This window comes from Dermacentor variabilis, chromosome 3 (genome assembly GCF_050947875.1).
Source record: "Dermacentor variabilis isolate Ectoservices chromosome 3, ASM5094787v1, whole genome shotgun sequence".
Taxonomy (NCBI): Eukaryota; Metazoa; Arthropoda; class Arachnida; order Ixodida; family Ixodidae; genus Dermacentor; species Dermacentor variabilis.
Genome location: NC_134570.1, coordinates 21,007,410 through 21,022,154, shown reverse-complemented (window position 1 = coordinate 21,022,154; position 14,745 = coordinate 21,007,410). Strand labels below are relative to the sequence as shown.

Sequence of the window (14,745 nt, the reverse complement as noted above, 5' to 3'; positions counted from 1 at the left end):
ATTTTCATTCTGTCAATACATGTTAAATACAGAGGTCCTCTTTTCTGATAACCACTGAAGCTATCTAACTGAAATTTGTTCTATTTAAAAGAGAATCCTACAATCAAGTGATTGATTTCTTTAAGTTTTCAGTGTTAGAAAAATTGCTGAATATTGATAAAAAATACTTTGAGGCACCAAGTCACAGTTTCATTAACCAAGGGCTGATATCACATTTCTGTGCTTTGCTTCTATTAAAATTTCTAACATAGAGTGGCATACATGGTGCATAAAATTTTTTTCAAGTTTATTAAATATCAGTAATTTTTGTAAAATATTTCGTGACCCAAATCAGTATCTGCTCCCAACATCATAGTATATTTAAACTTCCTCTTTCAAATCCAACAAATTTATTGAAACTGCTAAGAAATTGCCTAATGAGAACATTGCTGCCTTTCATATGTGTTCAAATAGGAAGATCAGCTTAGGCCCTGCAATGGAAAATAGATGCCTTATTCTTTTACAGTGTAAGCTAGCTGGCAAACATGCTTTTATTTTTTTTCTTGAAGTATGCCAGTGCCTCGGTCTGCCCATGGAGCAGCAGTGTATGATAATCGCCTCTGGATCTTTGCTGGCTACGATGGCAATGCACGGCTAAACGACATGTGGTGCGTCTCCTTGCTAGGCGACTCGAGGACATGGGAAGAAGTGAGTCTGTCAAAAACACTTATTTGTTGCCAAATCACATTTGTGTCACATGCTTCACTTCATTGTACATGTTGTAACTTTGTGCTGGCTTTGCTACTTTGCTTTTGCCAGTGTGACAAGTGTAAGTACTTTGCCTAGAAGTGCGAAAGATGCCTTAAGACATGCATTATTATTTGCCTGCACTTCTTCATAATTTCCTAACAAATTCCTGGAAATACCTTTAGCTTTTGAGCTTCATATTCTTCTGAAATTAACACTTGCATTGCTTATGTCTCTTGTTTTCTTTAAAGTGAAGCTTTTCTTTGTGAACCTCGCTGGGTTTCGTGACCGTGGCTGCATCTTGCTGAATGGGCCAACATATGACAGCGGAGTATGCGTGCTGCGCACGCTGCTGGGTTCCTTGCACCACCACCATTTGTCACTCGCATCCGCAGCAGTGGCGGTGCCAGTTGTGCAGTGAAAAGAAAAAAAGGGACCAGAAAGCTCACTTTTGGGCATCCATAGCTGCATGGTAATGAGAAAGCAAATGCTTCTTGTGGATAGAATGGATACAAATTGTGCTACGTACCTATGTGCATGCTGTCTCTGAAACCATGATGCATTCAAGGTGTCCTTTGCACTCACTAGTAGTCAACAACTCTGCTCAACAAAAGGTTCGGTATAATTTCGTATATAATATAATATAATAGTGTGTGTGTGTGCATGTGTGCATATCTGTACTTGTATTTTGACTCTTTATGCACTAACACAAAGCTTCACTGTATTCTCATGTGTGAAAGGTAAGTAAGGAAGGCAGGATTCTCTTAAATGAAAGGCTCTGGGAATGTGGTCGTAATGTTTGGGATGGCCTTTATGTGCACTTGGCAGACCACTGCAGGAATTACGAGTGCGCCCCAGAGTTCTGACAATGCACAGTCATCGATCACAGTAATAAGCAACTAACAAGGAATAATTCAAGCACACAAAAGAAGGCAAATAGGCGATGACTGTGATTGCACTGTGGGTAAACTTGTTGAGAAAATAATTGACTTTTCTAGAAATGGCGCACTGCAACAGTGAGTGCTTTTGTGGAAACTGGTGTACATGTGCCAGCTGACATATCTTTTGTTTCATTTATTGATCTTGCATCGTGCTTTTGTCAGTTCGCTTGCGCTTATGTAATTTTTGTGTGTGTGTGTATACTGTAGTACCTATTTGCATGCAGATATGTAAATTAAACTAGTTGGAAGTCAATGCTTTAGTGTGTCCAGTTTTTTTCATGCCTAGTTGTCTTCTGTGCTGTGTTGTGAGAGCATCCTACATAGGCAAAAATATCTTGCAATCTATTTCTATTAGTTCTATGACATGGGTACAGAATCCTGAAAGAAGGACAATTTTCTCCATTGCATACAACCCTTTTTATACCAAACAAATCCAGGAAGAGCTTTGTCAACTAATTGGGTACTATTAAAGAACAAAATGCACGCTCTAATTGACAAATTTATACCTATCATCACCGTAACTGAGCGCCATGAATCACCTTGGTTCAATTCCGTGCTAAAATGCATGAATAACAAAAAGAAAAGACTTTTCCGAACCGCCAAAAAAAACAATAACCCCACCACGTGGCAAAATTATTACGAAGCAGAAAGATCCTATAACCTACAAGTATACGAAACTAAACACTCATTTTTTTCTTCTACTTTACCCGACATGATTCGTACAAACCCACGTCAGTTCTGGAAATGTATCAATCCCAACCCCATCAGAAATATAACATTGTATGACGATGATAATAATCTAATTGAAGATCGTGACGTCGCGAAAGTTTTGAATTTATCATTCAGCTCAGTTTTCACTCACGAACCGGATAACGAATTACTCAATTTCCCTTCCTTTAACTTTCCACCTATGCCGGGCTTCAGTTTCGAACCTGATGGTATTCTCAAAATAATCGACTCTTTGAAATCAACCGCCTCAGCTGGTGTTGACAGAATTAATACTAAAGTGTTAAAAAATATAAAACATGCAACTAGCACCATATTGTCTCATATCTTTCAGCAATCCCTTTCATCAGCCATTATACCGCATGGCTGGAAAATAGGCAAAGTCATCCCAGTCCCCAAAAAAAGGCCTTCATCTTCTCGCCATAATTATCGACCAATATCTATCACATGTGTCACTTCTAAACTAAGAAACATATAATTTTCTCTCACATGATAAAATTTCTAGTTTCCGTCAACTTCTTCCACCCTAAGCAGCATGGCTTTTTAAAAGGTTTATCTTGTGAAGCACAGTCAGCCCTCTTTATTAACGACCTTAGCTCTAGCATTGACCTTAACATTCCTATTGACACCCTCTTCCTCGATGTTGAAAAAGCTTTTGACAAAGTTCCTCACAAACGACTATTCCTAAAGCTTGTGGGGTCTCTCACACCCATGCTCTTGGGACAAAGGAATGACAACACAGTAGTGCAAACAATCACAAGGGCATTTATTGCACCTTTCATAGATCAGTGCCTGCTAGCCGAGTTGCTATCCACAAAACATGCCGATGGGCGCGCGACAAATCTAGAAGTCTGACTCACCGCGACCGGAAGCGAGCGAATATGTTCGCCCCATGCTGGATCCCAACGCCTGGTCCTTCGCGTGTATGGTCACGCGAATCGTGGCGCGTTCGAAGGCGGCCACGCGAGGCGGTCTCGCAGAAGCATCGGTCGCCACGCGCGCGGCATGTCCACGCCGCGCGCCGACCCGCCGAGGAAGAGGGGAAGCGCCTGTCTCCCCTGCGCCCCCAAGTAACCCTGCCGTGAGGCGGCGTTAGCAACGCAACACTCGCGCCATCTCTCGCACTGCGCCCCAACCCTATCAACCGCCGTGGGCATCACGCAGGCCACGCGGCGAAGCCGGATTACAGGAGACGCGCCATGCGGGAAAAACATATCAGGGGACGCGCGAGAGTCGCGCATCCCCACAGGCTTTCTCGTCTCAATCTTAACGAACACATTTTTAATGGATATGCAACTTTCGCACTAATCGGCAGCAGTTTGTCTTTGCTGATAAATGTTCATCTTATTCCTCTGTTATATCTGGGGTACCTCAGGGCACCGTCTTGGTCCCCCTTCTTTTTCTCATATATATTAATGATTTGCCTGCTAACATATGTTCTAACATTCGCATATTCACTGATGATTGCGTTATCTAACACCGATGACATATTGTTTGTTGGGCTGCTGAGTACGAGGTCGCGGGATCGAATCCCGGCCATGGCGGCTGCATTTCGATGGAGGCGAAATGCGAAAACACCCGTGTACTTACATTTAGGTGCACGTTAAAGATCCCCAGGTGGTCGAAATTTCCGGAGTCCTCCACTACGGCATGCCTCATAATTATAAAGTGGTTTTGGCATGTAAAACCCCATAATTTAATTTCTTTGACATTTTGTTTCTTCAGTCTGACATTCAGCACGTACTAACCTGGTGTAATCCATCGCTAATGTCCTTAAAAGGGGAAAAAACATCTCTGCTATTATTCCACTGACGTCACCCACAACCATCTTCAAAATATCTAATTGGGAATGCAGAAATCGCTTCAGTAGCAACTTTCAAGTATTTAGGCATCCATTTGACACCTGATTTAAATTGGTCTTTTCATATATCACAGGTTACTAACAAGGCAAATTGCGTCCTTGGTTATTTTCGACGAACCCTGCGACTAGCACCTCCATCAGTGAAATCCCTTGCTTCCTTAACACTTATCCATCCCAAATTAGAATATGCATGCGCGATCTGGGACCCTCATCAAAGTAACCTTTCCACTACTCTTGAATCTGTACAAAATCGCTCAGCTCGTTTCATTTTCTCCGCCTATTCATATCATGTAAGTGTAACTGAACTAAAACGTAATGCTCATCTCACAACTTTAGCGAGCCGCCGAAAAATTTCCAGTCTGTGTTTGTTTCATAAATTTTTTTATCATCCATCTCTGAACTCCATTATCAGCCCCGCCCATCGCATTTCCAATCGCATAAACCACGGGAAGGCCATCTACCCTCCCCCTGCCTGCACTTCTGCGCATCTGTCATCATTTTTCGTCCATACAGCAAGGGACTGGAATGACCTGCCAAGCGCCATCGTTGATCAGATCGATTCATCGTCATTCAGATCGTCCATAGAAGGAACGTACTGCTGAAATTCCACCCCCTCATGTAATACCCCTTCAGTGGGGCCTTTGAGGTACTAATAAATAAAATAAATAAATAATTTATCTAACTTTAGTCTGATTTAGCATTTCTTCTTAGTGCCTCCTTAAGGTTAAGTATGTTTATAAGCACATTCTAAACACACTATGTTTAAAATGTGTTGCACACATGAGCATACATTTTTTATTGAATCTCTGCAGGTACCACAACGAGGTGACTGTCCACCAACATGCTGCAACTTCCCAGTAGCTGTGGCTCGTGACAGCATGTTTGTCTTCTCTGGCCAGAGTGGTGCAAAGATCACCAATAGCCTTTTCCAGTTCCACTTCAAGGACAAGTAGTGAGTAAAAGAAGCATTGATTATACACAATAGAAGAGTTAACTGCTGGGCTAGTTGGCGATCTTGCATACTGAAAAGATGTTGCGCCAAAAAACAACACACACAGGAAAGACGACGACACCACGGACGCTCGTGGTGCCCGTGGTGTCGTCGTCTTTCTTGTGTGTGTTGTTTTTTGGCGCAAAATCTTTTCAGTATGCATTATACACAAAGTAACCTTTTAACCTAGAGAAGGGACGTAGTATGCAAAATGAGGTAGCAGAAATGTTAAACTGACAGAGTGCAGATTAAAGAAAAAGACTTGTTCATGCTCTTTGTCCATAGTTATGTGTGTGAAAAAGCCCAGCCGGCTGAGTTTTTTTTTTATGCATTCGGCAGAGGCAGAAAAATGTTGTTAAAGTAAGACCATGAGCAAGTGTTTGTGAAGAGTAAAGCTTGTAAATATTGCAGTAGCTTTCTCTAGTTGTGTGGCTATGTTGCTGATCATGTGATTGTTCTTGTGTGCTTTTATTATTATTTTATTATTTCAGCATATAAGGGCTCATTCATACAGGCAATTGACAGCGGTCATGCAACTGACCGTTATTGCAACCAAGGAGTGACCTACGGTGACCAATGTTCACGCCGGCAAGTGCGACCTACCCGTCGCCACACCGAAATGTCTCGCGATTAGTGAAGTTCATGTCTGCTTGCACCGCCATCACCATGTGAAGTAGCATCAATGTATGCAGACATCCTGCTTGTGTACCACTGATTGATTCAGCTGGTTTGCGACTGCAGTAATGCAACTTAAAAATTGAGCAGTGTTAGATACGGGACTGTTTCCTGAGCCTACTTCGAGTTCACCAGACCACATCGAATCGCGCCACAGCTAATTAAGAAGCGCAGAAGCACGGATATCACATTCCCGAGGCGCGGCACATGCAAACAAGTTGGCGGCCCCCACCTCGTGTGCCGCAGGTGGAGCTATTCACTGCTTGACTCTTCCCGAAAGTGAAGCGAGAGCCTGGCACTGTTCCAGGTAACTTGGGTCCAAGATAAAACGGGTGTAATGCACCGTGAAACCCTAGCAGCGTCGCCCCCATCCGCCTATTGTGACGGCGCATTGCAAGTCAGCAAGGCAAGACCACAGGGAGAAGCAAGCCCTCAGACAATTGGGGACCAAGCAGCGACCCTCTCCGCTGGGTGTGACACCATCGCACGGGTGCCTACCATTGGCCAAAAGTGACGACACTTGAGCGGGCTCGCCGATTGGCTGAAAGTGGCGTCATCTGAGCGGGCTCGCCCATTGGCCGAACATGACGTGTCTTCGAGACACTGAAGGGCTTAAAAGACACAGACCAGGAGCAGCAAGGGAGCATTCCTAGAGCATTCCTTAATTCTTCTCTTTCGAGCTTCTTGCCGTGGGTCGCAGCGTCCGAGTTGCTGCCGGCCCGTAATGACTTTAGGACTGTTAATTGACTCTCACTGTAAATTACGTAAATAAACCTCCCAAGTTTGCATCCCGAAGTCCTCCTCAACTCTTACAGCAGTGAGCAGCTGACCCACACTAGTCACTTTTCAACCAAAGAGACCATTTGCGACCAACTTGGTTTGGCGACCTCTGTGACTCGTTGGTGTGAATGAGGGCTAGAAGTTTGTGCATGACATTGCATTATTTACATGTTGCTACCGCGGCTGATAGCAGCAATTGGCACTGTGGTGTTAATCGCACCATGTGCAGTATGAAGTGTCCACAACCTTTGATACTTCTGAAATAAAATGACTAACAGCTTGTGGCTAACACTGCTTTGTACTATGTGCTGCAAAGCTATGAGAGGGGCTAGTTCATGTTTGATCAATTTTTGTACATGTTAGCACATACGAAATACAGATAAATACAATATGACCACATCATTCTTTCACCGTGCATGTTAAACTAAGGTGGCAATAAAACTGAATGCACATGTCAGGCTGATTGAGACTGTAGATGAGCATGATGTCGTTGAACTGTAACAAATCATGTCCTTGGCAGCTTGTCTGCAGCTCCTCAGCTATTTATACATAACTCATTGAACATTCCAACATAATCACTGATGCTCGCACAAGTTCTAGAATGTACACCATCAGTCACTTCGTGCATACAATCTGATTACACAAGGTTCGGCAGCAATAGATAGAATAGGCGACACCATTTAAGAAAGCTCCGATACAAAAATGCGTGTCTCGCGCTGAGCGATAACATTCTAACATTTGTTAGCCAGTGATAGGCAGTTACCAGGATAAGATAAACAAGTGCACATGTCAATATGTTGTCGTGTACTGGATTAACTTCTTTCATTGTCTTTCACAATGTATTACATCAGGCATATCCTTTAAGTGGTTGGATGGGTGTTATACAAGTATGCTAGACATGAAATAGTTGATGTTGTCATATCTGATGTTTCCATAGAAAGTTCTCGTATGGAATCCACATTCTGTGAACTCTACAAAATTCACTGCATAATTGAAAATTTTTAATGCATTCTGCAGGTGTAAATTTTTTATGATTTCGATGATGCAAGCTAAAGTTGAAGATAACTTTTTGATGGACAGAATTAATTGGCTCCTGAAAGGGTTGAAGAAATCTGACTTGTGCAGTGTTCATCATGCTTTGTGTCCATTAGACTGAAGTCCAGGCAGCAGCAGTTTGTTTTACATTTTCAGGGTGAGGTTGTGAAACATGCTTTGTTTCAGCTGGAGCAGGATCTCTACTGAGCACATCCTAAGGGGTGCACCGGCCCCGCCCACGCGACGGTATGGGCACACCATGGTTGCCTTTGACCGACACCTGTATGTTTTTGGAGGAACTGCAGACAGCACTCTACCAAATGATCTGCATTGGTGAGTACGCTTGGCCCTGGAACAGGGTAGCTTTGCACAACAGCAGCCTTAACATTAGCAACATCACAGATATCGGCTTGCAACTAGGCTTTGTTAACACAGTCTCTCGCCATTTGTCATTACAAAACGTTTGCCATTCACAGTAGACTGCGCGGCTGAACAAGGCAGATTATTAAGGCATTGAAGAAATGTGAAAGCTACTATGCAAGTTTTTTGTTCTCTTACTCTGACTCCTCGGTTCTTTACTGCAAGTGAAGGGCGGAAATATTTGTTACATATTAAATGATTAAATGTTATACACAGTATGATTTCGGTTTGCTAATTCCTTCATATTGATAGCCACTTTTGCGTACCAAAAATTGTTTTTGACTAAAATCCTGGAGACTATTTATGAACAAATTGATTGCTTGGCATGCTCTTGTCTATGCACTGTACATTTGGTGGACATCAAACCAAGTTGAAGCAACACAGTGGAAGATTGAACTATTCAATAAATCATGTAGACTTATTGCATGAGAATGTCATGTTTATGAAAGGAAGCCACACATAATGGCAAAGTAAGCAGAGGGTTGAAAAGAAAATTACCATAGGTAAACCATACTTACTGTGAATCTGTTGTGGATCAGCATGTCTGCAGGAGAAAAAATGCATTTAAAATCAACCAGGTGGTTAAAGACGCCTAGCAAACTTAAGAGGAAGCTTTAGCTCAGATGCTCCTATCTAAATACATGTAAAAGGAGAATTCGTTTTTCTCGGCAACCACTGCACCAAATTTGACGAGGTTTGTTGCATTTAAAAGAAAAACTTAGTCTAGTGACTGTTGGTTTCGAATTTTTTAGTTAAGTCGTCAATTTATTACAAATTGGCAAAAATCGAAAATTTTCAAAAAAACGAAACTATCAAGTTTACAACTCTGTAACTCAACAATGAAAAATTATAATACAATTCGGTGAATTGCATCTAATAGTACATCTAAAGCGGACAAAGTTGATGTGTTACACATGATTATAAAAAATTTAGTAATAGGGAAATACAACTTTTGCAGAACCCTTGTAACCAACGTAACAAGTTCACGTAAGACGTAAAATGACATATCGAATTTGTCCACTTTGAATGATCTAATGGATGCCGTTCACAGAACCGCGATATCAGTTCTTGATGCAGAGCTATGAATTTGTAAACTTCGTGCTTCTATTTTTTTTCAAACTGTCAGATATTTGAAAATCCTTTAAAGAAAATTCAAGCCCTAAATCAACATTCTGCTTCCATCAGTCACTAGAATTTCGCTTTCTCTTTCAAATGCAACAAATTTCATTAATATCGGTCCAGGGGTTATCTCATAAAAACGTTCTTGCGTTTTACATGTATTTGAATAGGCCACGTGGGAGTTGGGCCCGAGCTAAAGCTTCCTCTTAAATTTGAACAGGTGTGGATGAATGTGCCGTGGCTTTGCTTAGAGTCTCTGGTGCTGCACTGCTAAGCATGAGTTCAAGGAATCACATCACAGCAACGGCAGCCACATTTCGATGTGGCAAAATGCAAAAACGACTGTGTACCGTGCATTTGGCGCGCATCAAAAAGCCCCAGATGGTCAAATTACCCAGAGTCCCCCAATATAGCGTGCATCATAATCAGATCATGGTTTTGGCTCATAAAACCACAGAATTTAATTCAAGTTTTGAGGTGTCAATGAGTTGACGAAACATGGTAAAAATCTGCCACAGTACATTTCTAGAAGTAGCCCATAATTAGTGTGTGTGGGAATGTCATTTTGTTTCTTTTAATACTACCAGTGTCAATCAATCAATCTTTATTTATCCAGGAAATCTGGATTGTCTTCAGGGCTAAAAGCCACTCTAGGCAGCTTGACTGGGTCCCTGAAGACTGTTACATTGGCAGCATGCAACATTCCTTCTGCAATTTTACAGATGCGGAAAATGAAGCGAGCATGTTGCAATTACTTATAGATATAACAGATTTACAATGTGAAGCACATCAAATGTTAACATAGTACAAATAAATTGACCATTTTAATATGCGTATTTTAACTGCACAATAAGTCTTTGTGGTTGAAAATGAGCAAGTAAAATTAACTATGAAGAATACAAGAATAGAAATTCAAGAGACATATAGGGAAATAGTTGATGAGAGAGTCTAATATTTACTTAGGAAAACAAGGTAAGAGCAGTATATAAAGTAAGGCATAAATGTGCCATTCCAATAATCGCTACGTGGGAACTAGTGTTCATGACATGGATACAAACTGTCAGCACAATTGTTGGTGTGTAGCAGTCGTTGTTTATGGAAATTTATTCAAAATGGATGGTAAGTTGAAATGGAGTGCTTGTAAATTGTAGTCAGTTCGAAAACGAGGTAAAAACCATGAGGTGGTTTGTCACGTATGCGTATTAGTGTCGTTAGCTTTTAGGCATGCTATCGTCACAAGGAAATTTTTATAAGTGTCTGAAAAGTAAAAAGATTGTAAAATCCAAAATTGGTATAAGTGCTGAATTCGTATGATATTTTAATCTTGAAAGACCATTTTAGTTAAAGACAGGTAAGGAATGCTTGCTACATGTCGAAGAATCATCTTTTGCAAAAGCAAAATTTTATTTTACCTTTGCAAGATAAAATAAGATAAAATAAAAGAAATTTTTGTGCAAAAAGAAAGGTTTTATTTAGGTTCTGTTTAGTTGTAGTGGTTCATACCAAGCTGCAGTAACTAAGGTGCGACACAAATAGCATGCAATACACCTGGAGTTTTACCTTTGAAGGGAGTAAGTGTTGACATCGTGATAACGCACCAGTAGTGGATGAAAGTCTTTTGCACAGCTGTTCTACATTTGAGTTCCAACTTAGGTGAGCGGAAAATGTAACACCAAGTACCTTGTGCTCGCTTACTGTAGTGATGTTCTGACCTTCATATAAAATAGGTTTTAGCTGTTCAGGTGCTTTATTTCTTGATGGAATATAATTACTTTTGTTTTTAGAGGATTAATACTTATTTTGTATACGTAACCTTAGGGTGGGGGCTCACTGCTACGCTAGACCTCTTTTGTGAAAGTTTCATGTATGGTTCACTTTGCATGTCAGAGTTCACTAGCTCAGGCTCATCTCTCTACTTTCTTTTGAATAATTGCCTCTCTTGCAGCTTTGACCTGGATTCTCAGACATGGTCCATTATTCAACCATCCCCAGATAGCGAGGTAATGTTCCAGTGTGAATTTGACACTTATTTAAAGCTCACTTTTATTTTCTTGGTGTTTTAGTTGGCGGATAGAAGTGGAGGGGGTGAAGCAAAAAGTAAATTAGTTGCTGAAACTAGTTGTAAACCGTCACTTGAACATGCATATGTGCGCGCGCGCGCGCACACACACACACACACACACACACACACACACACACACACACACACACACACACACACACACACACACACACACACACACACACACACACACACACACACACACACACACACACACACACACACACACACACACACACACACACACGCACACACACACACGCACACACACGCGCACACACATAGAAAAAAAGAGAGAGGATGAAATTAAACTAAGGAAACTTCATTCTCTGGAAAGTCTGGTACAGGGAGACGTGCTCAGGCACCTGCGGTTGGGAATTATGCAGTATTGAAATTCCATCACATTGCAAACTTTACAGCTTTATAAGGAATTTTTGGATAGTAATAATGAATACTACAGTAACAACTCTTCTTTGTACAATAGAATAGCTAAACATGTGTCTTTGTATCAGTTGACTAACAACTACTTTATAGTATTTATTACTACATTTTGAGACACATTCACCAGAACACTTGCATATGCCTCATGATGGCACCATCTCTGTTTCACTGTAGGTATCTATATTATGTTGATTTGGGATCATATTTTGTTAGAGAAAAGCAGAAAACTGGCCCAGTATGTGCTACATTTTCCAGGAATAAACAAGAAAGAAAGGGGTTTAACCGAGGGGCCCGATTTTTATTAGTCATATCATAAGAAGCCAACAAACACTGGCACCAAGGACAACATAGGGAAATTTCTTGTGCTTAATAAATGAAATAAAGAAACAACCAGTTGCCTTCACCCAAAAAGATCACATTGTCGTGATGCCTGCAGCAGAAAGGATGTTCCACATCCGCTGCCAAGGTCTGTGAGTGGTGGCGCTGGCTAACACTACCAGGGTTCTACTAGGGCACATAAATACCCAAGGATATAGATGGGGAAATGGCTCCACGGTAGCTCAATTGGTAGAGCATCGCACGCGAAATGTGAAGGTTGTGGGATCGTTCCCCACCTGCGGCAAGTTGTTTTTTCATCCACTTTCATTTCCATTAATTTATTGTTGCTTTATTCCATTCGTTAAGCACCAGTAATTCCCCTATGTTGTCCTTAGTGTCAGAGTTTCCAGTAATGTCACACACATTATTTCTTAAATGCAAATTATGACTAAAAATGTGGGATCTTTCATGTGAATAAATTGTGCACTAATATAGATCCACCTACCTGCAGCTGTGGCTAAGCAGCTATGTCGTTCTGCTGCTGAAGACGAAATTACTGGTTCAATTCCTAGCCATCATGGTGGCACTTCAGTTGTGGCAGAATGTAAGAAAAATCATGTGTCAAGGCTTTGGTGCACGTTAAAGCAGACCAGCTTGTCAAAGTTCATCTGAAACCCTCCACGACCAAGTATCTCTAGCTCAAGCATTTGATGTTAGTAAAGCTGTTAGAAAATTTGCTGTTAGTAAAGGAAGAAAAACGTTTTTGAAAGAAATCCCACGAAGGTTGTGTAGAATTCTTGAGGAATAAACACTCGTGATGCTGCACCATGCCTACATATTTTGTACCCACAGGTTCCATCGGGGCGACTATTTCATGCGGCTGCTGTGGTTGGGGAGGCCCAGTACATATTTGGTGGAACTGTGGACAACAATGTGCGAAGCCGCGAGATGTTTCGCTTTCAGTTCTCCTGTTACCCAAAGTGTACGCTGCACGATGACTTTGGCCGCCTGCTCGAGACACAGCAGTTCTGCGATGTCCAGTTCCTTGTGGGTCTGGTGAGTCAGTGTAGAATATTTTACAGGAGTCTTTGTTAAGGGAAGGCCTTTGTTTATTTGCTTATTTTGCTAGATTGGGACAGAGACATCCACCTCTGCCCTGCTTTTTTTTATGCTGGTTTCTTATTCTTAATGATGTGGCATATCAACAGGTCTAGCAGCACAGTCTGTTGGTACGTCTGATTGGTGTATCCTTAAAAAGAGTTATGCGAATTTTCCTTATGCAGTTAAGAAGTATATCCATACGTCAAATTAGTGAAAAAAGAACCTCTGTGATGTTGCTAGCGTGCAGGTGCGTACACAGAAAAGTTAATTTGCTGTTTTATTTGCTGGGACCGTTTCATTTGGCATTCACGCTAATCTACAGCCTAAGCAGTGTTCTTTTGCTTTAGCTTTGGGATGACTGGTAAAATGCTAAACATTGGCCGGAACTACCTGGAAAATTGTTTGTCATGTTTGGCAACAGTGATAACCACTTTCGTATGTGATAAGGTGCAGAGGTCTGCACTGTAGGAGGCTTACATCGAAGTACAAATCGTTACTATATTACAAATAGTACCAGAAAATATCTTGCAAGTCATTTTTCAATGTCGTCTCAACCTTTCGCTCTAAAAATGTACTCAAGCTGTGAAGGAGTGTCTTCTGACAGGAGGACACTTAAGTGACACTGCCATTTGGAATTTCCTTGATTGCTGTAGTATGCTGAGTACCGTACTTACTCGCGTAACGATCGCACTTCTTTGCAAAAGAAATTGGCGCAAATTCAGGGGTGCGATCATTACGCGGGTTAAATTTCCCGCGAAAAGACTTTTTTTTTATTCATCCCGCATTTGCTGCGGGACGACAACTGATCAACAAAACAGGCGGCTGCCGCTGTAACAGTGCGGGACACCAAAACAATAATGGAGGCTGGCGGAGCAAGCCGAACGCGCCGAACGTGATCTTTTTTTCTTCTCGTGAGTGCATTATGTGCATTGAAACAGTTTCTTCCGTATCGGTAATGAATAATATCATTAATATCGGCAAGTTTGCAGCAATAACGTAGCCATGTCCACTTCGAGGGAACAGAAACAGATATGGGTGCGCTTAGCTGCCAATGACATAGTGACATGGCGGGCATGCTGCAGAAACTGCAACACTTGTTTTAACTACTATCCTAATACGGCACGTTTCCACTAAGGGTGGGAGAATATCTTAGCTGTGTTACAAGTGTCGGCATATGAATAAGGTGCACTTCTAACGTATCAGTGTAAATGTGGCTACTATCATTGCTGCTCACGATTTGTTCCGTGCCCACGAGTGCAGACAAGAAGAATCGAAAGTAGCCTTTTTCGTTGTTGTTGTTGTTGTTGACCACAACCATTATAAAGCCTACACATAGTAAAGCCAAGGCAAGTTTGGTTGTAGGTTTTTTTTTTCATGGAAGTGTGGAAAGTGATGAAAGGAATGAAATGGAGCATCTGCTTAAGAATGTTTGGTGCATGCAGACCACTCGGTATGTCTTGAAGAGTCGTTCGCATAGCATTTGACAGCATTCGATAGATGGTAAGCTCGATAATCATTATATAGACTTGGCACATGAAATATCGCTGCA

General features: G+C 41.5%; 1 protein-coding gene across 4 annotated transcripts in view; it reads left to right on the top strand.

The window, feature by feature from the left end:
- The window catches only part of Lztr1 (Leucine zipper like transcription regulator 1), a 73,060-nt gene that overhangs the window by 12,109 nt on the left and 46,206 nt on the right, over nucleotides 1-14,745 (top strand). For all 4 annotated transcript variants that reach the window (XM_075684440.1, XM_075684437.1, XM_075684438.1 and 1 more), the window contains 5 exons: nucleotides 549-687; nucleotides 5,067-5,206; nucleotides 7,922-8,068; nucleotides 11,220-11,274; nucleotides 12,948-13,151. In XM_075684440.1, the coding sequence (XP_075540555.1) occupies nucleotides 549-687; nucleotides 5,067-5,206; nucleotides 7,922-8,068; nucleotides 11,220-11,274; nucleotides 12,948-13,151 (685 nt within the window). The remainder of the gene's footprint in view (nucleotides 1-548; nucleotides 688-5,066; nucleotides 5,207-7,921; nucleotides 8,069-11,219; nucleotides 11,275-12,947; nucleotides 13,152-14,745) is intronic.